At 63.7% G+C, this 22,978-nt stretch overlaps 1 protein-coding gene across 1 annotated transcript in view; it reads right to left on the minus strand.

Moving 5' to 3' along the window:
* Nucleotides 1-22,978, minus strand: part of MAD1L1 (mitotic arrest deficient 1 like 1) — a 320,239-nt gene that overhangs the window by 129,357 nt on the left and 167,904 nt on the right. The window contains exons 12-13 of the mRNA XM_047089198.1: nt 20,489-20,629; nt 7,553-7,609 (exon numbers count right to left, since the gene is read on the minus strand). Coding sequence (XP_046945154.1) covers nt 7,553-7,609; nt 20,489-20,629 — 198 coding nt within the window. The remainder of the gene's footprint in view (nt 1-7,552; nt 7,610-20,488; nt 20,630-22,978) is intronic.

The raw sequence follows: 22,978 nt of genomic DNA on the forward strand, positions 1-22,978 counted from the left end.
CACGCTACAGCGCCATTCCCTACGCCAGCACATTTGCTAAGAAGATTCTAGGGACCCCTGCAGCCCACCCACCCAGGGAACAGGCTGTGGGAGCGTCCTGGGGTGGAGAGACCAGCCAGGGCGGCCTGGCAGCAGGTGACAGGCTCGTGGTGAGCGGAGGCAGGAAGGCCCAAGAGGCAGACCTGGAGAAATCCAGGGTTTTAGTGGGAAAAAACCCGAAAGCAAGCTGAAAGTCACCCGGGTCTGGAGGCAGTCTGGGCAACGTGCACCACCTGGGTGCAGAGGGGCGCCAGCAGCCCAGCGTGGTCTCTGCCGCCCCAGACCCAGCCGCACACGGTGGGCGGCCCATCCTGGGAACACGTGGGAGGTGTCCACGTGCTTCCGTGGGTCTAGGGGCTGGCTGAGGCTGTGAGGCCGCCTCCTCCGGGCGAGCAGTCATTGAGATGGGGGGTGGGGGTGTTAGAAAGTCCAGGAAAATCCCACGAGGGCAAACCCCCCTCCAGAAAACGCGTGCACGTAGCAGACACGTGGCCACGGTTCTGCGGGCTCTGGACCCCTCGACGTCGCCACGGGCGACCTCGGCGATGTTGAAGAGGAAAAGGCCTTGCTACAGAACGCCTTCCACTGAGGCCGCTCTTCCAGGTGGGGCTTACCGTGGGCCCCAGGACACCCGAGTTCCCACACTCCCCAGTCGGGAAGGCGCAAGACAAGTGTGGCTCCAGAGGAGCAGGGCCGCCATGGCCGTCGTGCGAGCCTCCCCCGCGGGCCGTGGACGCGGGGGCCTCTCCACGGTGAAGGAAGCAGCGGCCAGACCCTGGCTGTCACAGAGCCCAGGCTGCCCAAGCCTCCGCAAAGGACGGTGGGTGCCAAGGGCAGGACCACGTCTGCCCGGCTCCCCGGGGACACGCCTGCAAGGCGTGCGGCAAGTGCTCGGAGAGGAACCACTGCAGCTAGTGAGGACGTGGCAGACTCGCTGATACGGTCAGGAGCGAAATCGCTCAATGCGGACACGACAGGAACCGCCAGCTGAGAAAGACCTAAGCCAGAGAAGGTCACTGCCGAGGCTCGAGACGTTCAAACGATACAAAAACATCTTACTTAGAACCGGGCCGAGCGTGAGAAGGTCTGTCGCGGAAGACGCCCCCGCTGGAAGGGGCCGCGTGGCTTTTAAAGATAAAAAACCGGGGCGCCTGGGTGGCTCAGTCGGTTGAGCGGCCGACTTCGGCTCAGGTCACGATCTCGCGGTCCGTGAGTTTGAGCCCCGTGTCGGGCTCTGTGCTGACAGCTCAGAGCCCGGAGCCCGTTTCAGATTCTGTGTCTCCCTCTCTCTCTGCCCCTCCCCTGTTCATGCTCTGTCTCTCTCTGTCTCAAAAATAAATAAACGTTAAAAAAAAAAATTTAACAAAAAAATAAAAAGTAAAAAAAATAAAGATAAAAAACCAATTTCTATGTGTGGCTGTTAGAGACCCTCACCGTGCCTCAGCTTTGTGGGCTGGGGCTGCGGGGCCTTCCCTTTCCTCCAGGGGAGCGCCAGCCTTCTCCGGCGTCCCTGACCCCACAAGGGGCCCGGTGGCCCTCGTGGTGAACCTGGGCCGCCAGCTGCACGAACAGCAACGTGCGAGTGATGGAAACGATACACCAAACTCAAGAGAAGGCCGGGAGGCCACAGGATGCGAACCGGAAGTCGGCAGCACAGAGCGTCGGCAGCACAGAGCGTCGGCAGCGCAGGGCAGAGGACTCCGCCGGGAGGCCCGACCCGCGACCTCCACCCTCACGCGGGACAGAAGACACGAGGGTATCTAAGACAACACTGACGAGGGAAATAACCGAAGGGTCAGCCCTTCCACAGGCTGGGGCTCTGGGGACTTTGACAGCACGTCTCCGTGGTCTAGACAGGAACAGGCTGAAGCGTTCCCTCCGCACTGGGGGCTTTCCTTCTCCTTTTGGGAACGATCCGATTAAGAGCCAGAAACAACAGAAGCAGACATTTATTTCCTAGGCAGGGAGACCATCTTCTCGGACCCCTGTCCCCAAAACACAGACGGATCCCCGTGAGGTGATAGATCACCAACCTCGTTAGGTCTTTGCAAGCCTGGAGGAACCAAAAAGACCGGGCCCCGCTCGGGGAGAGGGGGCGGGCGGGGCGCAAGCTGCCTCCCCCCACGTCCACATCCCGTCACTCAGCAAGTACTTTACAACTAAGTCCAGGGCCCGGCCCCGTGGCACCGCGACGTCCATGCAGGCCGGCTGGCGTGAGCAGGCCTCACGGTGCCCACAGGCCTGCGGCCCGGCCGCCACTGCACCTGTCCCCTCATCTGAGTCATGGCGACGACCCCAGCACCAGGGTCTGCCGTGAGGGCTAAGAGGGATGGTCCGGGTACAGCCGCGAGCACAGCCCGGCACACGGGAGCGCTCGGAGTTCAGTGGCTGCGGCGTGACCGAAAACGGGCCCACAACAAGGATGACAGCCATGGTGACGGTCACAGGCCCACAAGTGAATGTGGAATGGGAACGTGACGTGTCCCTATGAAGGGGAAGCAGAGGACGTTTAACTCGAGCTGAGGGAGGGCTCGGCCCTGCGGGACAGAAAACACATTCCAGGGGGCGGGAGCGGCACGGGGGCGACGGGAAGGTGAAGGAAGCCGCATGAGGGGGCCTAAGTGAAGACACGCGTGCGGAGAGTCAGAAGGGCGCCCGGAAGCGGGACTCAGATACTCGCGGGACCTGACAAATACGGTGTCGGGACACAGACGTATTTAAAGTTGTCCAGCCTGGGGTGCGTGACCCTTTCTCTCCCTCAGGAGCCTCATCCGAAGACAGGACTGCGCCGGCCAAGGGCGGACTGCCTCGAGCTGGCCCCTACCGGGGCCCAGTGTGGAGCAGCACCGTGGGGAGGAGGGGACCCAGGGCTGGAGTCTGGACGCCCACACGCTAGGCCTCGGGGGACAGACAAGCCAGTGTGGCACGGGCAGAGGGCCCCACGCCCACATGCCGCCCTGCCCCCAGGCAGCCCTCGGGGCGCGGCGGCCAGCTCCGCGTCCCTCACTCACCCAGAGCCCTCCGGCCCTGAAGCGCCTGCTGGGGACTCTGCTCTTGGGGGTGGCCCTGTGCCCCCCAGGTCAGCTCGACGCTAAATTCTAATGAGGCTTCGTCGAGCCCTTCTCCCAAAACCAACTCCGCAGCTCCCACTGAGCCGGCCCAGGCGCTCGCCCCCGGGAGCCAGCACCCAGCAGCGAATCTGGGCGGCTGCCGGGCAACGCGCCGGCAAGGTGCGCTGGCCACGGCGTGGGTGGGGGGCCCGACACAGCCACTCCCAGGGCGTCCGACGGCCCTTCAGTCTGTGCTAACGTGGGTCAGCGCGGTCAGGGACACGAGGGACAGGAGTCCCGGAGGCCCGGGCAGAGGCGTGCGGTGGCCGCAAAGTCACTGGAGCTGGAACCCGCGCCTCTGCCTCCTGAAGAGTAAGGCCAGGCGCCGACGGGGCCACGCCACAGGGCTCCGGGAACTCACGTCTGCACAGCTGTCGGAACGGCGCCCGGCTGGCCGTCGGGCCGCGTAAGCGTGCGTCAATAAGCCGCCGCGATCACCCCGGTGCTCGGGACACTCAGGAGCAGGTCGTGAGGTTGATTTGGGTCTGGCCCCGGCTACAGACACCAGACCCAAATCAACCTCACGACCTGCTCGCAGACTCGGGGTGCTCGCTCCAGGCCACGCACTGGACACACAAAGACGATGAGGACGTCGCTTTGACACGGGAGAAGACAACACGGCCACCAAGCACCACCGGCCAGCCAGCGGATCTGCTCTCCTGCAGCGAAGGCCTGTCTCCTCCATGGCTCTGCCGAGGAAGCAGGACAGCCAGGGGGACATGGCGGGGGACACGGCCAGGGACACGGCCAGAGGGACACAGCCAGGAGGACGCAGCCGAGGGGACACGGCCAGCAGCTGGCATAAAGCTGCAGAAGCAACAGACACCGGGAGACGCCGGGAGTGAGTGGAGGCGGGCAGGACCAGGTCCCGGGACACGCACAGAACGGTCCAGACCATCCCGGTCGGCTCAGAGCAGATGGCCAGGCAAGTGCAGCAGGTCAAGCCCGGGTCAGGCTGGGGACACGGCCGCGCCTGCAAGAGACTGACTCAGACGGTGGCTCAGGAAGGCGAGCTCCCTGCAGCCTCCGGGGCCGGGTCCCCCCTCCCCCCCACCCCTCCTACAGCTCCTGGAGCCTGCCGTCTCCGGCCCTGACGCCTCCCTCTATCATGCCGGGCCCCAGCGGCGGGACACAGACACTGCTCTGCGGACACGGAGCCCTGCGAATGAACAGGCTGACCCAAACCCAAGATGGCCACCAGCCTCAGGGACACGAGTCCTGCTGGTTCCCTCAGCGATGTCCCCCATGAGCCTTCCTGACTCGCCCGGCACGGATGAAGTTCTCCCATCGGAGCGGGGGGGGGGGGGGGGGAGAGGTCTCCCAACCCTGGCTTGGTCCCGTGGCAGCACGGATCCAGGACGCGAAATGAGTCACTGTCAGTCGGAGAACCAGGAGGTTCTTGTAATAATTTTCCGGAAGGCAGCTGGCAACGCTGGCAGGCTGCGATAAGGCCAGGTTCTCGGGCGGCAGGCACGTACGGATGCTGGCTGCCAGCACTGAACAATGGAAGCTCACACAACCCCTTCTGCCGATTTCCTGGCCCTCGATGCTGCTTTCACAGTGACAGACGCATCGGCAGGCACACACGGGTGCGCGTGCCCCTCGCAGAGCTGAAAATCGGCTCTCACTGGCATCTCCCGTGATCCGCGCACCAGCCCCTCAGAGCCACGGCCAGCGAGCCTGGCGTCTCAGGATGAACGCGGCGGGCAGGGAGAAGCTCGGTGCGGGCCCAGAGGGCCGCACGCTCGCTCACAGATGTTGCCCTGCCCCAATGGGACGCCGCCACACCTCGGAGCCCCCCAGGGAGTGCCCGACCCGCCAGAGCCCCTCCCGGCTGACCCTGCTGCGCAGGCCCAGAGGCTGGCAGTGGGAGCCCGCGGGAGCCAGAGGGGGGAACGGTATTCAGGGTGGACGACTGCTTAGTTCCCAGAGTCGTGAAGGCGTCATTCCCCCTTAAATCGGAAAATACATCTCCCATCCTTGCTCCCTGGAGTATGTAAAATATTAGAGGGAGTTTGATAGTTATAATCAAAAACCTCATTTCTCCAGCCACCGCCGGCCGTATCTAATTAGGGTGAGGGATGTTAATGATACAACTATGGCCCAGGACATCTTTCCTTGTGATATTAATTGCACTTAAAGAGAAAAGCCTGAATGATGCCATGCTTCCTAATTAGCACAGGTTTGCTAATTAATAACAGAAAGGCAAACTGTCTTTGTCTTGTCATCTGCAATTAGCTACAGATGTTTAAGTTTTTCTTTTTTTCCTCTCCTTCCCTAAGTAGCGAATCAACTTAGGGCCAGAAAACAGCAGGCTGGGAGAGGCGGCCCAGGAACCGGGCGTCCCTGACCCAGACGGACAGTGGCCACGGGTGCCCCTGGCCAGAGCCATCGCCAACACCGTCACCAAAACCGCATGAGGGCCGCGGAGCCAGATCCAGGGTCACCTCGATCCCCGTGTCACTGCGAGCTCCGGCCTCGGCCCCACGTGGGGCCTCACTCTTCCTCCCACGCCAACCAGGGCCTACGGCAGGGACGAAAGTCCCTCCTGACCCGCTGGGGGCCCAGCCGCCGGAGGAGGTGGACCCAGGGCCTGGGGAGGAGGCAGGGAGAGGAGAGGCTCGCAGGCCTGAGTGAGCACCTGGACCCACACTGGCCCGGCCACTGCCACGTCTGTTCTCCCTCCAAGTGGGAAGGAGAAGACAGAAACACACGGGAAACAACTCAGATGACACAACGGAGGCAGAGAGTAAACCCACGTGAGTGACAGACAGGTCAACAATGAATGCTGGCCGCAGAGAACTCAGACACTCAGGGCACGGGACGCACCCACAGGGGCCCCCAAGGCGCAAAGACCAGTGGGGCTGACGTGCACTTTGAACAACACGTGTGTGACAGCAGGATGTGCTCCTGATGGGTGCAGCCGCCCTCCCTGGGGACCCGGCTCCTGGGTGCTGGAGTGGCCTGGGAGGGCTCGAACCTGAGACTCTGCACGCCGGCCCCCGGGACACACACATGTCCAGGTGCTTTGCCGGCCTCGCCTCGGGAGCTCGGACCCCAGGGCCAGGCACCCAGCACCCGGCATCCACTGGCCCCTCAGACGCCCAAGTTTCTCTCCGGCTTTGCCCTCCCCAATCTTCCCATCCTACCCGTGACTCCCTCACCCGCCTCCCAGGCCACCCTGCCATCTCTGACTCCCGGACTCATGCTCTCCCTGCGTCTACCTCTGCATGGCCAGTGGAACCACTGCCCACCATGCACCCCTGCAACTCTCCCTCACCCCCACCCGTCAGGGGCTCTGAGCACAGCCAGCCTCAGGCGGCTGCTTCCTGAGTGTTCCATTGTCCTGCGCTATGGCCGAGAGCAGTGCTAAGACAGGACACTCAGCGGCCAGGGGGACAACTGCAGGACGGACGAAACAAGTCCAAGGACGTGGCATGTCCCCTTGTGGGCCACTCTTATTTTGCAGGTGAAGGCCAGGTGACCCGCTCAAAGTCAGGGACCGACAAGATATGACACCACACTAGGAACCCTGAGCTGCGCTGCGCGCCCCAGGGCCCACCCCAACTCCTCACCCCGCAGCCCCGATCCCAACTGGATGGCGTGCGTCCTGGGGTGGGGCAGTCCCAGCACACCTGTAAACGTGGCCTGTGGCCCTCCTGTGACCCTGGTGGCTAGGTCCCCACAGAGGCCAGACCATGGCCGCAGCAGCGCGATGGGCCTTGCGGCTTGTGTGGCACAAGGGCGCGGTCCGTCCCACAAGGTAAGGAAGCCATTTGGTACTGGGCACCCAGGCCAGGGTCGGCGGTGCCTGCCCCCTGGCCCCACCCAGCTCTGCACGCAGCCCCGGGGGGCGGGGGTGCAGGGCAGACGGGGGGATGGTCCCAGGAGAACACGCAGAGAGGAAACCTGCCAAGTGGCTGGGGGGCTCCACAAGCTCAGCAGGGGAACGGGGGCTGTGGAGCCCGGCGGCCACCTCAGGGTGCACACCCCGGGAGGCGGGGCCGCCGTGGGCCAGCCGCTGGGGGACAGCCTGAGGACAACGTGGCCGTGGGCGCCAAGGCACAGATCGCCAGGCCGCGGGCCCTGCACCGCTCAAGAGGGTGTGCGAGTCTGCTCTATGTTGGATGGGTCACGACCTAGGGCACCAGGTGCGCGGTCGGTCCCGTGTCAGAGTGAACCAGGGGACGGCCCCACACCAGCCCGTCGCTGGGTACCCAGCACCCGGCTTCCAAGCCCCACCACACCCTTTCCATTCCCACTGGTGTTTCTGACGACAGGAAGGGCCGTGGCCATCAGGGACCCCCAGGCTTGCACCTGACGTGATCTCCTCACACCCAGGGTCTAAGGCACCCCCACCCTGAGCTCCCTGTGGCCACAAAGACCACCACCGAGGGACTCACCATGTCTGCTCTCTGCTTCTGGCCTCCCAGCTCCTCCAGGGCCTGGGACAGCTGAGCCTTCAAGACAAGACAGAAAGCAGGGTCAGTGGGCCTCCCGCTGCCCATCTCCACCGCCCACGCTGCCTGCTGCGCACGGGGGCCCCGGGGGCGAGGAGGTGGCCCTACGTTCCCGCCGTCTGGAGGAGGTGACCGGGGGCGGCCAGCAGACACACGCAAGCGCACGCCCACACCTGCTGCCCAAGACAGCGATGCAGTTACACGCGTGGAGAGGACCGGGGTGCGGTTTCCACGCCCCTGAAAGAGTGGGGCTGCAATCCACCTCCTCCTGGAAAGCTCACGTTCTGGAAGAAGCAATCAGGGGGACTTTCCCAACAGGACCAACATCCAGGAAAATCCGGGACGCCCCCCAACCAGCAGGACCGTCCCGGGGGCCCGGCCCATACTGCCCCAGGGCAGAGAGGCAAAGGAGGTTCCCGACCGTGGGAGCCGACGGAGGTGCCTGGCCAGGTCCCAGGGACCCAGGCGGGAACTCAGGGGTGGCCGCGCAGGCCTGGGCAGTCCAGCCGGCACGCTACGTCTCCACGGACGCCACCGTGGAACAGGGAGCAGACCAAACTCCAGAGCGGCCCCCTGGCGCCCAGAGCCGGGCCAGGCACACCCGGGCGCTGCTGGCTCACATGTGCGCCGAGTCTCGACGCCCACGAGCGTGGTCTGCGTGGCTCGCCCGTGGTCCTGCACCGACGCCTCCTGAGCAGCAAGAGGCCAGGAAACGCTCACACGGGGAGAGAAAGAGGCCTCCGTCCTGCCCGGAAACAGTGAGTGCAGGTGTACTAAGGGAGTCGAGGGGCCGCTACTTGGTCACCGCCAGCGAGAGGCTGAACCCACCTCCCTGAAGAAGCACCGGGCTTGCTGGGGACCCGGCGGCGGCCACAGGGTCTCTGCCACACCGCAGACCCTGTCCTTCCTGGAGCGGCAGGGGACGGACACACAGCTGTCACCCTTGCCGTGACTCTCAGGACACGCTGGAGGGTCCCAGGATGCAGCTCCCGAGGCGCGCAGGGAGAGGCCGGCGGCACCGGGTCGTCAGGCCGCGGGAGACGCGCGTCTCTCGTGACGACGTCCGCGTGCGCCAACCCTTCCGAGGAGACCAGGGCTCCCGCTAAAAGCTCGTGGGTACTTTGTGAGCCCGCGCGAGCCCAGAGCGACATTCTCAGGAGAACCGAGAACGGGGCAAGTGCGGGCGGCACAGAATCGTTGCCACGGCACGGCAGCCCCAAAACTCCAGCTACGAAACCCAGCTGAAAACCCGAAACCGCAAACCAGCATCAGGACCGAGCGCTGGGCTTGAGGCCCCGTCCCGTGATGGGGAGGGTTAAAAACCAGGGAACCGCTCAGGAAGGTGATTTGGCTTTCCCCTCTCGCTCGGCGACCCAGCCCACGATGCGCTCCCAGGAAACCGAACCGTGCTTCCAGCTGATGGGCGCAAAACTGCCCCTGCCAGCACCGCAGAGCTGAGATCTGAAACCGCCGGCTGCCCCCCGCCCCCCCCCCCGGCAGGGGTGACCCAGCACGCTGTGGCGCAGCCGTGCACACAGAGGTGCGGCCGGCGGCCCCCGTGCGAGGTCAGCCAGGAGAGGCGGAGAGCACAGGGCCGCGTCTGCCCGTGGCCACGCCGGGAGCCGGCTTACACGCCTGCACGCACGCTCGGCGAGCCAGCCACAGAAACGCAGTGGTGGCCACCGGGACGTCCAGGCCGCAGAGAGGGCCCCCCGGCCAGGTGGTGAGGCCAGAACTCCGCCGACGTGTGCGGGACACTTCACTACGGCCTCTGCGAGGACACAGGTGAGCCAAGGCCCGGACGCCAGGATGAAGAGGCAGAGGTCGATCCACGATGCTCCGCGCTCCGCTCAAACTCCCAGCCGCCGTGTGAAGCGGACCCAGGCGGTGTGCTTCTCGGGCGTTCGCGTGACCCGGGCTATGAAACAGGGCTGCTATACAATAGAGAGCACGAGGGCTGCAGAGACCCCCAGAAACCAGAGTAACTGGCAGAAACCTGTCCGGAGGAGCGTCCAGGCGGCGTCGGGAAACGAGCACTCGCCTCACGTCCCTGAGGCAGACGAGCCTCGAAGCAGTTTCAGGAAAACTCGGGTCGGGGAGGGAGGCTGGGAAGCCGACGCCGGAGGGACTGGCCACGCTTCACGTGTCCCACAGACGCAACAAGACGGCGGGGGGCACCACCCCAAGACGCCGAGCCAGGGAGAAGGGAGGCGTCCAGAGATGCAGGGGCCGTCCCGCGCAGAGGGCGGGGGTGCAGAGGAGCGGCCCCGGCAGCCCACCGCCCCTGAGTGACGGGCTCCGGTGACCCAGCGTGGGCCCCCGGTGAGACGCCTGGTGGACGGCGGCCGCTCTGCGAGCTCTCCCAGCAGGAAACGCGGGCCTTCCTAGCACGCCGGCCACGAACAAAACATCTGATGCCACACAGGCCTCCTCCGGTGCTTGGCGCCTCTTCTGCAGACCTCCCCCACCCCAACAGCACACGTACGTGAACGTGCCCCCCCGCCCTCCCGAGAGCGCGCTAAGGCGAAGCGGTGCGGTCAGCGACCAGGCCTAAGTCACGGTGGCCCACGCGGACAAGGCGCCCGTGTGGCATGCCAGCCGTGTCAACCCACCCCGCGGGAGGCCCGGCCCGGACACCACGATCCCCTGCACCTGCCGAGGTCCCACCAGCTCCAACACGCCGGCCTTTCCGGAGGACTGAGAAGGGGACACGACACAGGCCGCTGGTCAAAGCCCATCCACTGGGCTTCAGCCGGTCACTCGTTCTGTGGTACTGTCCCTACAGGCGTCACTGCACCCGTGCAGGCACGTCTGGGGCAGCTGGGGAACACGGCCAGGAGCAGCACCGGCCGAGGCGGCGAGTGGACACGATTCCGCCCGTGGGGTCCCGTCTTCACACACGGCAGCTGCTTGCTGGGCCGGCCTGTCCGGCAGCACCGGCCTGGCCCTGCGGTGAGTTGCTCCGGCCGCGTCCCTGACACTTGTGCTAGAGCCGGGCTGTCCCCTGAGCAGCAGAGCGCCACCAGGCCACCCACACGCCCCCGGGCTGTTCCACTCACAACACCCGAGGAGCTGAGGCCACACAGAGGGCCAGGCTCACGGCCCAGGAGAGGCGGACGTGCGCCTGGTGCGCCCGAAGCTCCTGGACAGGTGCATGAGGGCTGGGGGCCGGGGAGCAGTGGTCACTGCCCGTGTTCTGGAGGGAGTCCAAGCGGGACACACACACTGCAGTTTCTGGCCAGGCTCCCAGGAGGGGCGGCTTCCTCCCTGCAGCTGGCGTTCACACTCTGGGGACCTGGGCGGGGGAGGGGGGGTGGGGGGGTGGGTGCCGCAGGGGTACGTGTGTGTCCTCCACCCAGGCAGGACCGCGTGCCCTGCACGGGACTCAGGTGTCACTCCCGTGACCCTGCCGGCCCCTGGCCCGCCCGTGACCAGTGACCTCACACTGGTGCTCGTCCTGCACGCCGGGGGGTCCTGAGGCGATGGCAAGAGGGGGGCTCTGCAGGCACGGAGCTGGCAGGGGGCTCAGAAGGGAGGCTGGTCCGCAGGGCCGGTCGCAGTGACAAGGCTGGAGGCACCACCTGCGGGGAACAGACGCCCGCAGCAGCCGCGGGAGGCCCCGGACCCTGGAGCTGCAGCCCAGCCGACCGGGGGTCTGCAAATCAGAGGGGCTGGCGGGAGTGCCCGCGCGTGGAGGCAGCACGCCCGGGAGCACGCGTGAGGGGGACGGGGCGTGCGGAGAGGCCGGGGTGGCCACAGAGCCGCGTCGGCCCAGCAGCTCACACGGCGCTTCCCGGTTCGGGGACACGTCCTCCGGCCGGGCCCCCGGGTGGCCGCTGCACTCAGACTCGTGCCCCAGGCCCACGCGCCACTTGTGACAGGCAGAGGCTGCACCAAGACCTCGCGTGGCTATTTTTACCCAGAGGTGAGAAGCTGCTATGTATGAAGAGCCAGCGCCCTGCCAGCGCGGGAGCCCGGGCACGGCCGAGGGGCAGTCCCCGCAGGCCGCGACAGGCTGCCGCAGCTGGCCGACCAAGCCGGGAGGACACGAGGACACCTGGCCAGGAGGAGGGGACGTCAGAGCCCACGGAGGGGGCACCCCCAAAGTCGCAGGGCACGTGCAGGGAAGGAGCCGGAGGCCTCGGGCCGCCGGCCCCTCTGCTCCACCGCACTTGCGGGTCTGCGGGCCCCGCCGGGTGCGGGACCCAGACCCACGAGCGCTTTCTGCCCAGCAGAGACCACGGGGGGCGAGCAGAGCCGCCCGCACCCCCAGCGTGGACGGCAGCCACAAAACAGACCCGCGGGCACCTTAAGCGGGCAGCCTGCTCACAGGGCCAGGTGACGGCCCGAAGCCAGCCGGCCGCGGCTGCCGCAGCCCGTCAGGTAGAGGCGTCCACGCCACCGAGGCCAGCCCTGTGACCCAGGCGGCCAGCGCCTCTCCCAGCCCCAGAGCACGCCCCGCCCTGTGAGGCGCTCCGTGGCGAAGCCCGGGACCCCGTGCAGGGCTCGGTCCCTCCCGTGTGGCAGCCCCGGGGCTCATGCCGGGGCAGGGCTCTCAGCGTGGCCAGGGACCGGAGCTGCCCCGTCGCCCGGGAGCTCGCCACAGGTACAGCGTTTCAGCCCAGCCCCCCCACACCTCTGAGGAAGGGGCCCACAGCCATCCAAATGTGCATCGAGTTTGAGAACCACTGCCACAGGTTTAATCTGGAGCGAGACAACCAGAGGCCAGTCCCAAAGGTGCTGCATCCCCACAATGAGCCAGGAGAAGCACTGGGCTGGGACGCCAGCAAGGGGGCCGGACAGGGGTCTCCAGCTGTCACCCCACAGAGGGTGGACTGAGATAACTCTCCATTGGTGAGGACGGAAAAGATGACCAAAACTAAGCTGGTGTCTTGAAAAAATAACCAAAACGGACATTTAGTGAAACTCAGTTAAAAATAAGTCTGACAGACTTAAACCAGAAACAAGGGAGGACGCGTTACAAGAGACCACTCGAAGGTGCCAAGACTCGTTAAGAGACTACTAGATACAATCACCAACAAAGCAAACGATCGGAAAGAAACAAATGAACTGCTAGAAACGCACAAGCTCTGGAGGATAAACCACAAAGAAACAGAAGATACAAACAGAACAATAACAAGAAGGCTGAATCAGTAATAAAAAAAAATCTCCCAACGAAGAAAGGCCCGAGACCAGTTCCAGAATTATTACCAAACCTTCTCAAACTCCTCCAAAACTACGGAAGGGAAAAGAACACTTCCAAACTCATCTTACGAGGCCAAGATTAGCCCGAGGCAAAGCCAGACAAGGACGCTACAAGAAAACCACAGGCCGGTATCCTGATGAACACAGATGCAGAAATCCTCAACAAAGTACTAGAAAACCACACTCCACAGCACGTTAAAAGGATGACATACCGTGACCAAGTGGGATTTATCCCTGGGATGCAAAGACGGCTCAACCTCCACGAATCAAGCGACGGCACACACCATATTAACAGAACGTAGCATAAAAATCATACGATCGTTTTATCAGATGCAAAGAAAACACCTGACAAAAATCAACACGCTTTCGTGATAACAACTAATCAGGTACCACCCGCCGTCTCCATGCTTACTCAACACAGTACTCGAAGTCCTGGCCACAGCAATCAGACAAGAAAAAGAAACAGACGTCCCAGTCAGCAAGGAACAAGTGAAACTGTCCCTGCAGGTGACATGACCGTACATGCAGGAAATGAGACGCCACCAGAAAACCGTTAGAGGTAAACAACAAATTCAGCAGAGTCACGGGATTCGTAACTCACGTCGCCAAAGTCAGATGCGTTTCTATAGGCTGACAGTGAACAATCTGAAAAAGGAAACAATTCTATTGCATCAGCATCAAAAAAGCAATAAAATACCCAGAAATAAATCTAAGGGAGGAGGTGAAAGACCTATAGACTGAAAACTGTAAAACACTGACCAAAGAAACCGAACAAAACACAAACAAATAAACAGTCATTCCACACTTACGGACTGGAAGACCTAATATTGTTATAAAATGTCCATATTACCTGGGGCAGCTGGGTGGCTCAGCCGGTTAAGCAGTCAACCGCTGGTTTCGGCTCAGGTCGTGATCTCCCAGTTTGTGAATTCGAGGCCCACGTCAGGCTCTGCACTGACAGCACGGAGCCTGCCTGGGATGCTCTCTCTCCCTCTCTCTCTGCCCCTCCCTCGCTCACGCTCTCTCTCCCTCTCTCTCGCTCAAAATAAATTAATACATACATTTTTTAAAATGTCCATTACCCAAAGGAAACTCCGGATTCAATGCAATCCCTACGGCATTTGTCACAAAAACAGAAAAAGTAATCCTAAAATATGTACCGAACCTCAGAAGACCCTGAATAGCTAAAGAAATCTTAAATAAGGACAGCGAGGCTGGAGGCATCACACTTCCTGATTTCAAGCTGCCACGAAGCCGCAGTAATCAAGACGGTGTAACGCCCGCACAAGAACAGACATGCAGACCGACGGGGCAGAACAGGGAGCCCAGAAGTAAAATTGTCAAGGATTCACAACGGGGCAAGGACAGGCTCTTCAAGGAACAGCCTTGAGGAAACTGGATGTCCACACGCAAAGGAACAGTAGTGGACCCCAAGTCTTACACCACACGCACAAAATCAACTCAAAACACGGACCTGGAACCATAAAAGTCCAAGAAGAAAACGGGAAAGGCTCATTCATCTTTGTGATGGTTTTTTTTTTTTTTTTTTTTTTGATTTGACATCAAAAGCACAGGCAACAAAGGCAAAACTAAAGCGGTGGCTCTGAATCCAACTAAAAATCTTCTGCCCGCACAGGAAACCACTGACAAAACGGAAGGTGGTGGGAGACAGTATTTGCGAACCGTACGTGGATAAGGGGTTGACAACCGCGTATGTAAGGAACTCGTGCGACCCGATATCAAATCACCCAACACCCAAACAAACAGTGGGCAAAGGATGCACAGTTTTCCCCGAGAACACGGACGCCCAGCCAATCCGCAACAGGGCACCGCAAACACGGCCGGCCAGCAGGTCCACGACAAAGCGCTCAGCACACACAGCATCAGGCACACGCACGTCGGGACCGGCCAAGTGCCCCTCACGCTGGCGAGGGCGGGTGTGCTAAACAAGACAGATGGCGAGCGTCGGTGAGGGACGCGTCGTGCGCCACTGGGGGGACCGCAAACGGGAGCAGCCACCAGGGGAAACCGTGGGAGGCTCCTCAAAAACTTAAAACTACAGGTATGACCCGTACGATCTGGTGTTCCCGTTCTGGGAACGTGTCAAAAGGAAACGAAAGCTCCCTCTCAAAGAAGGCCCGGACGCCCAGGTTCACCGCGGCCCGACTCACGGCGGCCCAGACACGCAAACAGCTGAGGCGAGGCGCCCGCCAGTGGACGGCGGACAAACGCGCTACCCATACACGATGGAGCGTTATTTAGCTTCAAAAAAGGATGAGATGCCGTCATCTGTGACAAGACGAAGGAACCCGGAGGACACTGCGTGACGCAAAAAATAAGGAAGACACGTGAAAACGCTGCAAACCCTCAGGGACACGCAGACCCTGAGGACGCCCAGCTCGCAGAAAGGGAGAGCGGCAACGCGGTCGGCCGGGGCCAGGTGGGAGAAACGGGGTGCGGGTGAGAGCGTACTCGCTTCCAGGCGTGAGGGCAATGAGACGCGGGGGCCTCACACGCAGCAAGGGGACAGGAGCACGCTAATGATTCGGCGTCACGAGCTTGGATCCGCCAAGACAGCAGATCACACTCTGCTCCCGCTACAAAAATGACCGGCGGGGGAGGCCGGGCGACGCAGGGGCGACGACGAGCCACAGCGGTGGGGTCAGTGCGGCACCACCCGGCACCCCTTGGGTGTCTGTCGTTTCGTATGGGCCAATCACACCTCAGCGGAGCTGGCGGCAGCCGGCTCCGCAAGCCTAGCGCCTGCCCTTCTCAGAGCGCAGGACAGGGCAGCGGCCCGACCCACGGGGCAGCCGGTAGTGACACGCGCAGGCCGGGGCTCTGTGAGGCGTCCTGCACGGGCCTCCCGCCTCTGTCCCGAGCACAGGAGCCAGTGCCTCCCCACGACGTCTGCCTCCCCTGGGTCTCCCACCTGCACACCGGGGAGCATTCCCCACGGAGGGTTCCCCGGGCCCGGCTCTTCGCACTCACCCCTGCTTGTTTCCCCTTGTCTGTAATACAGTTTAACGCTGCCTCGAGATTTTCCACTGTGTTGTGGGCGCTTTTTTCCAGGACAGTCACCCTGAGGTCTTTGTGCAAGGAGAACGACAGACGCGTTTGTAAGATACGCGGATCTGTGAGCTCCCCGGGGTTCCTCCGGAGGCCAAACCACCCCTCCCGCAGCCAGGGCAGGAGGGCGCAAGCACTGCGGTCGGACCCTCGCAGAGGCAGCGCGGGGCGGGCGGCCGGTAGCATCGGGGCGGCCATCCTCCCCGTGCTGGAAGAGGGAAGCGCTTTCGGACCCACCGCCATGTGAAATCGGGATTTTTCCGCACACCTTCCCGAAGCCAACAGCACCATTATCTGTTTTAATTAAATAAATTGGAAAAACAAACCGGGCTGATAAGTTGGATCAGAGCAGCACGAGCTGCATATGTATAGCTCGGTCGACGGAGGAAGGTTCGTGACGCGCGCTATCAACCTCTGCAGCCGCTTTATTAAATGGAATAAATAAACTCCACGCAAAGTGGCACCAACTTCACTAGAGACGGGCCGCTGGGATTCTCCCAGTCTCAGCCTTCCCCGGGCCGCCTCACCGGGCCGTGTCTGCTGGACTCAGACGTGCTCCACGTTAGAACCACCCGATTAAGCTCAGCGAGTGAACTGCAGCGCCTGGAAAGAAGCAGGGGACCTCGTCAAACTTGCCCCGCCCCCATCCTTCCCATCGGTGAACAGGCGGGCCCACTGGCGCGGCCCGTGGTGAGGGCATACCGCGTGCTGTGCCGGACAGGCCGCGTGGGGCCCAGTGCCACCCAACCGGGCCCGGGAGCCCCACGCTGTTGGGGTGGCTTCACATCAAGCAGCAGCATCCCGGGGGTCCCAGGAAGAGGCGGGGCTAGACCAGGCATCCGACAACTACAGCTGGCCTCCCGATTCCAGGCCCCCCCACCTGTTTTGCCAGTAAAGGTTCACTGGGACACAGCAGCCCCCACCATCCACAGACGGCCCGAAGCTGCCTTCCAGCTGCCACAACCACGGAGCCGACCGTGTGGCCACACAGCCCACGGAACTTACCACCTGGCCCTTTACGGACAAGGCTGACCCGCCGACCCGACTGAGGAGCCACGGGGGCCCGGGGTGAGGGCTGGAGCGCAGAGGGCAGCCGTGGCAGAGAGCGGGGGGTGAGAGAGAGAAGACACCAAGGACAGCGTGAGGACCGAACACAAAGACAACAAGGAAGGAAAGAGAGGCCGCGCGGAAACGAAAGGGAAAAGCAGCAGGTGGCGGTGGGGAGAGGCAGAGAGAGAGGTGCACACCCACCCCCGCCAGGCGCGCCGAGCGGCGGCATGGCAACAATGTTCTCTCCCTCCGTCCCCCTGGACCTTGCCTTCCAGACCGGCAATCCATCAGGCGGGCGGGGAGCTGCGGAGAGTTAATCCGCCGCCGTAATCAGACCCCGCGGGCTGTGGGGGTGTTCTCCCTGCACGCCCCTCGCGGCTCCCCGCGGCTCCTTAAGGCGGGTGAACAAAACGGGAGCGACTCTGGGGGCTCGCCAGCGAGCGCTCGGCACAAGGCGGCTCGTCCCGGGCCTCCGTGTACCCCCGGCGCTTTGCCTGCATCGGCACCGTGACGGATGGCTTGTCTGGGAGGCACTAAGGAACCTTAACAACCAGGTTCTATGAAGTTACATAACTTTTCACTGTGTGCCAATACACGATGCTCAACTAATAAACTTCTGTCAGGCCCCCTGGAGCAGCTTTTGAAGCTCTCTGAGATCCTGATACATAAAACGTTCCTGTTTAATAAATAAGAACGGGAAAACAGCCCCCGAACCCTGGAGGGCGGCACTCTGTGGCCTACAGGATCCGGGGTCAGCATGTGGCCTCTGTGACCCGGGGGGGGGGCAGGGGAGGGGGAGCGGAGGCAAGGCTGGGGCACCCGGGACCGTTCCCTACCTCGGGGCCGCTGGACTGGACCAGCAGGCCGCCCCGGCCCTAGCCCGACACTGGGCCCCAGGCCTCTCCCGGGGCTGCCTGCCCGCTGGGGGTCAGGAAGCAGGTAGGCAGAGCTGAGGTCGCAGCCCAGGCCTGCAGGCAGGGAGGGGTCGGGGCTCCTATCTGGAGCGCAGCCCCACGGCTGAGAGACGGGAGAGAGGGCTTCGGGGACCCTGCGTGCCCGTGACAGGCTGCCCTGCGGGGGACAGTCTGGACCCGGAGGTCCGTCCCCCAAACCGGTCAGGCTGGAGATGGAAGGAGGGTCTGGCCAGGCCCCTCAGGCCGCCACAGAGCAGATGCTCCCTACGAAGACCGTGAACCCACCGGCACCCTCACGTGCCCGCCCTCCATCGACGGGACGCCTGGGTCTGCAGGGCTCGGCTCCACGGGAGCGTGTCGGGGCCAAACGCAGGTCAGGCCAGCATCTGGGTTTCGGTGCCTCACCTTAAAGTAAGGCTCTGTCCCTGCCATCGGGCACGTCCATGAGGCTCCCAGACCCGGGAGCGGACAGAAAACTAAACAGAGCAGACCCCGACTCACAGTCCACCACCACCACCCACGGGGCCCAGCACGGGAGCACCGTGCCCTTCTCTCCCGACCCCACCAGCTCCCGAGGGACCTGTTTGCTAGCTTGCAGGGGGACCGCACCCGCAGCCTGAGCCGGGACCCTCGCCGTGCCTGACCCGAGCACGGGGAAATGCCCCCGGGCGCTCTCCCTCCTCCCCCTGCTCTGCAGAGAGAGTCACCACCCACGGGGCCAGGGGACAGGACAGGACAACACCTGTCAGGAGATGGACGCCGGTCACAGAAGGTGACAGCAGGAGAGGCAGAGCTGGCCCTGGGTCCCCGGTCTGGCTCCAGCTGCCACACGGTGCCCACCCCCTGTTCCTGCTGGTGTCGCCGATGGCAGGCATGACGTCCACGTCATCTGGGAGCTCGCCCCAAGACTTTCCTGAACCCAAGACCCCCCTCCCCCCCAAAGCCCCTCCTTGTGTTGCTATGGGGCTTACTTCCTAAAGCTGAGCCCCCTTCTCCCTAACCCAGACCTCCTCCTGGGTGACAAGCGGGTCAGGGGTGCCTCTCACGGGGGAACCGGGGCGGTCTTGGTGCCACGGGAGAGCCTGCGTGAGAACGGCCGCTAGTTGCAAGGTGGCCACTGAGTGAGCCCGGTCTCCGTGCCACCGACGGGCCGCACGGAAGGAGCAGGGGAACGCGGTATCTGGCGCATCTCCGCCTCTTCCCTTCTACGCGAGACCCCCGCTAAAGAGCCACCGCCCTCCTCCAAGCGCACAAAGTGCCACTGGCTGCGTGTGCGCCTCTCTGCGCACGTGCGTGGCAGGGACCCCTGCGGTCCCGGCAAGCGGCCAGGCTGCCCCTGCTCCGGCCGCCAGAGCACCGCGTCCCACCCCACACCCTGATCAGACGGCGTGGGCCTCTCTGCGGGGGTGACACACGTCACCGCAAGTGGGCGAGACGGGGCTCCCCCACCGGCTCCCTCACACCGCGTGATGGGTCCTGGTCCCACGGCCAACTCGAGAGCAGGGGTCCCTCAGTGCCAGCAGCAGCTGGCACGAGACTGAACTCGTCGGACACCGGGTCCCCCGGCAGAAGGAGCTCTGAGACTTGGCACGTGGCGGGCATCGCCACCCCACCCCTGCCCCAGACCCCCGTCCTCACCCCTACCCCGCACCCTCCCATGACATGTGCCGGGCAGCCGCCTCGGCCTCCCGGGGAGGAGGGGGAGGACACCCTCCTCTTCTCCTGGCACAGGTTCTGAGAGAGGCCAGAGGGAGGCCAGGGGAGTCTTGGCGATGAGAGAAGGAGCCAGGGCTGGGGAGCCCCCACACCCCCCCGCCCCACCGCAGGCCTGAACGGAGCAGGACCTGATGTTTCGTCTGCTGCCACCTGCTGGGGGCCAGGAGGCACACAGCTCTCCACAGGGGACCCGGGCCTCTGAGAAGGGCTGGACAGGGTCCAGGCCCGACCCCCAGGGTGCACTGACCCAACCACCGCCTGCGCTCCCCAAAGGGGGCCGGCTGCCAATCGCGGGCACCTGAAGGCAGCGAGCTTCTCTCCACCCGCTTGTTGATGTTCCAGAACGGCCAGGGACAGGGAGCGGAGAGCCTGGCCGGGGAATGCCTGGCGGCCAGCCCCCCTGTGCCTGCTCCTCCCTGCAGGCAGCCGCTCGGGCCCTGGTGAGCCCTCACGGAGGTTACCAGAGCCGGTGAGACAGACCGCGCGCAGGCCCGGAAAGGTGAGACGGGTTAACCGTGCCAGCCCGTAGGTTCTCAAGTCACCCCCATCAGCCCATCACCCCAAACGCGGCCCTGGAGGTGCCAGAACCGCGGGCCTCGTACTTAAGTGAGGAGGGTGCACATGGCACACGGACAAGAGGGAGCTCTCACGTAAAACACGCCAGGGAGGACCGAAGGGGTCAGAGAGCCTTCCCCACAAATCTCTCCTCGGTAACGTTTCACATGGCACCAGGTGTGCCGTAAGGAGATGACTATTAACACGCTGATACTTACGGCGACTCGCTGGGTGCGGCAGGAACAGCCGTTCAAACCACCACTGAAGGTCTGCACGCGACAGCACTGCCACGGCCCCTTGGCGGCCCCCCTCCCCCGGCCGCCGGTCGGGGCGCGGAGCCCGCACGCGCCGGGCCCGCCCGCACACTCACCTCCATCTCCGAGCTGTGCGCGTGCACCTTCTGGACCATGTCCTCGGCCTCACGCATCCGACGGGTCAGCTGGGGCGAGTACTCAGCCGGGGTCAGCTCGCTGTCGTAGGACCCCAGGATGGCACGCATGCCGTCTCGCTCCTGTGGGCACACACAGCAGGCGGTCAGGCCGGGGACGGTGACGGGACACCGGAGGAACACGCACGACGTGACAGCAGATGCCACACGGAGGCAGCAGGAGGGTGGGCAGGCTGTCGGGCTGGAGGGTGGGGGGCTCATGTGGCTTCTCAAAGGGCTGAGGGGCGTTTGGATCCTCACAGAGCCCCGTGAGGCCAAGATGGGGCCTGAGCGGCTCTGAACCAGCAGCCCGAGCACAGGCCAAGGCCGGGCTGGACCCGGGTGCTCCCCACGACCGCCCGGCCTCGAGCTGAAGGGTCTATGGAGGCCTGTGGTGGCCAGAGACCCCTCCCCGGGCCTGCTGACTGCCCCGGCTGCGCAGAGGCCCTCTATCCCATCCCGCCAGCCCCGGGGGCCGCCAAACTCCAGACACGGTCCCAGGAACACGGCGGCAGCGGGACCAGGCCAGGCCGTGGGTTTGAATGTCCCACCGCCTGTGACTCCTGACCTGGCCTCCGGGCAAGGCCGCACGCAGCAGTCGGGAGAGAGGACAGATCCATCCAAGCAGCAGGCGACCGGGTGGGAGCAAGAAGCGGGATGCACGTTCCTTCCACCCAGACGCGAACCGCCCCTGACTCCCCACTCGCCAGCTCTGGCCTTAGCAAGCTCCCTGTCTCCCCACACAGCTCCCAGGATGCCTGGGGCCCCGATCTCAGGCCACAGATGTGTCACTGGGCACCAGCCAGGCCCGGCACCCTTTCTCCGTTTCTTGCACAAAGGGAGAGCCCCCTGCAAAGACGCACCAGGTTTTGGGGAAGGATGTACCGATGCCACTGCATCAGGACCAAGCTCCACAGAGAAGCCACTGCTCAGGGCTGTCCTGCCAGAAACGCTTAAGGCTGAGTGTGAAGCAGAGTCAGGGGCCCTGGGAGGCATGGGCGGCTTCTCCTGCCCAGGACTGGAAGATTCCTTCCTCAGATGTTCGAGCGGGGAGACGACCTTCTGGAGGCCAGCCAGGGAAGGTCGCAGAGACCCGGGGTGTCCCTAGGTCCAGCAGCCGAGCGGCTCTGGAGGGTCTGCACAGAGGGCACCCGTCCCCAGAAAGGAGCCTCTGTCTCCCCTGTGGGCTGCCCACCGTCCGTTCTCGTGCCCTGTGAACCTGGATTCTTCCTCGGCCCTAACACAGGCCTGAGCTGGGGCTGGCACCTGCTCTCCCGCCCCACATTCTGCAGGCTGCTGTCACCTGGGAAGCCCGCAGGGAGAAAATCCCATCACCCCACAGACACCCAGGTGTACCGGCGCACGCGTCTCAGAGCTTCATGTGGGCCAGTGTCCCGGGGGTCAGCTCCGCAGTCTGGGCTGGGGCCTGAGGGTCCATATCGCACTCAGGCGCCCAGAGATGCTGCTGTGGGACACGGAGCTCCGGGGCTCTGTCTGGGGCAGCACAGCCCAGGAAGGAAGGGTGGGCTGTGCACGGGCCAGGTCTGGCCCGACTCTGCTCCAGCCGGGCCCCGAGGCCGGAGCACTCATCCCCGGCGTCAGTTCCCAGATTAGTGGGTTAATCCCCGCTCACACACGGCGGACCTGAGGGCTGACGCCATCACGGATGCAGCGTCCACGCGCTGCCCCGTGAACAAGGCCCAGTGGCCTCAATCGTGTCGGCAAACACACCTCCACGGGTTCACGGCGCACCCGCTCCCGCCCCGGCACTGCCTGGCTCTGCGCGGCCCGGCTCCCGGCCGCTGTCCCATCAGGGCAGGGCGACCAGGCGCACCACAGGGACAGTCCGCACAGGCACCTTCACGGCCCTGAAACAGCCCCCCACTCAACGTCCTCTGGGTTGGAGAGGCCCCTTCTTCTCGGGTGGGACCGAAGGAAGGCACAGGGCTCGCGAGCCTCAGACTCGGTCTTTGCCCTGCCGCGACTGCACAATTAGCTGATGACAAGAAATTCACTGAGAAATTAAAGTTACAAATCCAACTGGAACTGGTCGCACGTCCGTGGGAAATTTGTTTCCACAAGAAGGTTTATCGAGTGTCACAATTTTATTGAAATCCTTTATCTTCGTATTGACTTTTATGGCTCGAGCTGGTTACCGGAGTCGTCCCTACCAGAGTGTGGGTGCCCCGGGGGGCCCGGGCGGGGGGACTTGCCTTCCTGAGCAAGCTGCGATCGTCTCCCTGATTGACCAATAAATCCCCACAACCCGCCTTCCAGCACGGCACTCTTCATCGGGTCTGCGGGCGCCTCGGCCGGCGAGGAGGAAAACGTTTGGGAGCAAGTTCGTCGTTCGTTCCCGTTAAAGATGTCGCTTTGTCATTACTAGGAAAAGCAAAAGACCAAGTGTGCTGGTTTTATTTGATAATGACTTTT

This window comes from Lynx rufus, unplaced genomic scaffold, assembly GCF_022079265.1.
Source record: "Lynx rufus isolate CCGP_SWC_20201006 ecotype Redwood Valley unplaced genomic scaffold, mLynRuf1.p SCAF_27, whole genome shotgun sequence".
Lineage (NCBI taxonomy): Eukaryota > Metazoa > Chordata > Mammalia > Carnivora > Felidae > Lynx > Lynx rufus.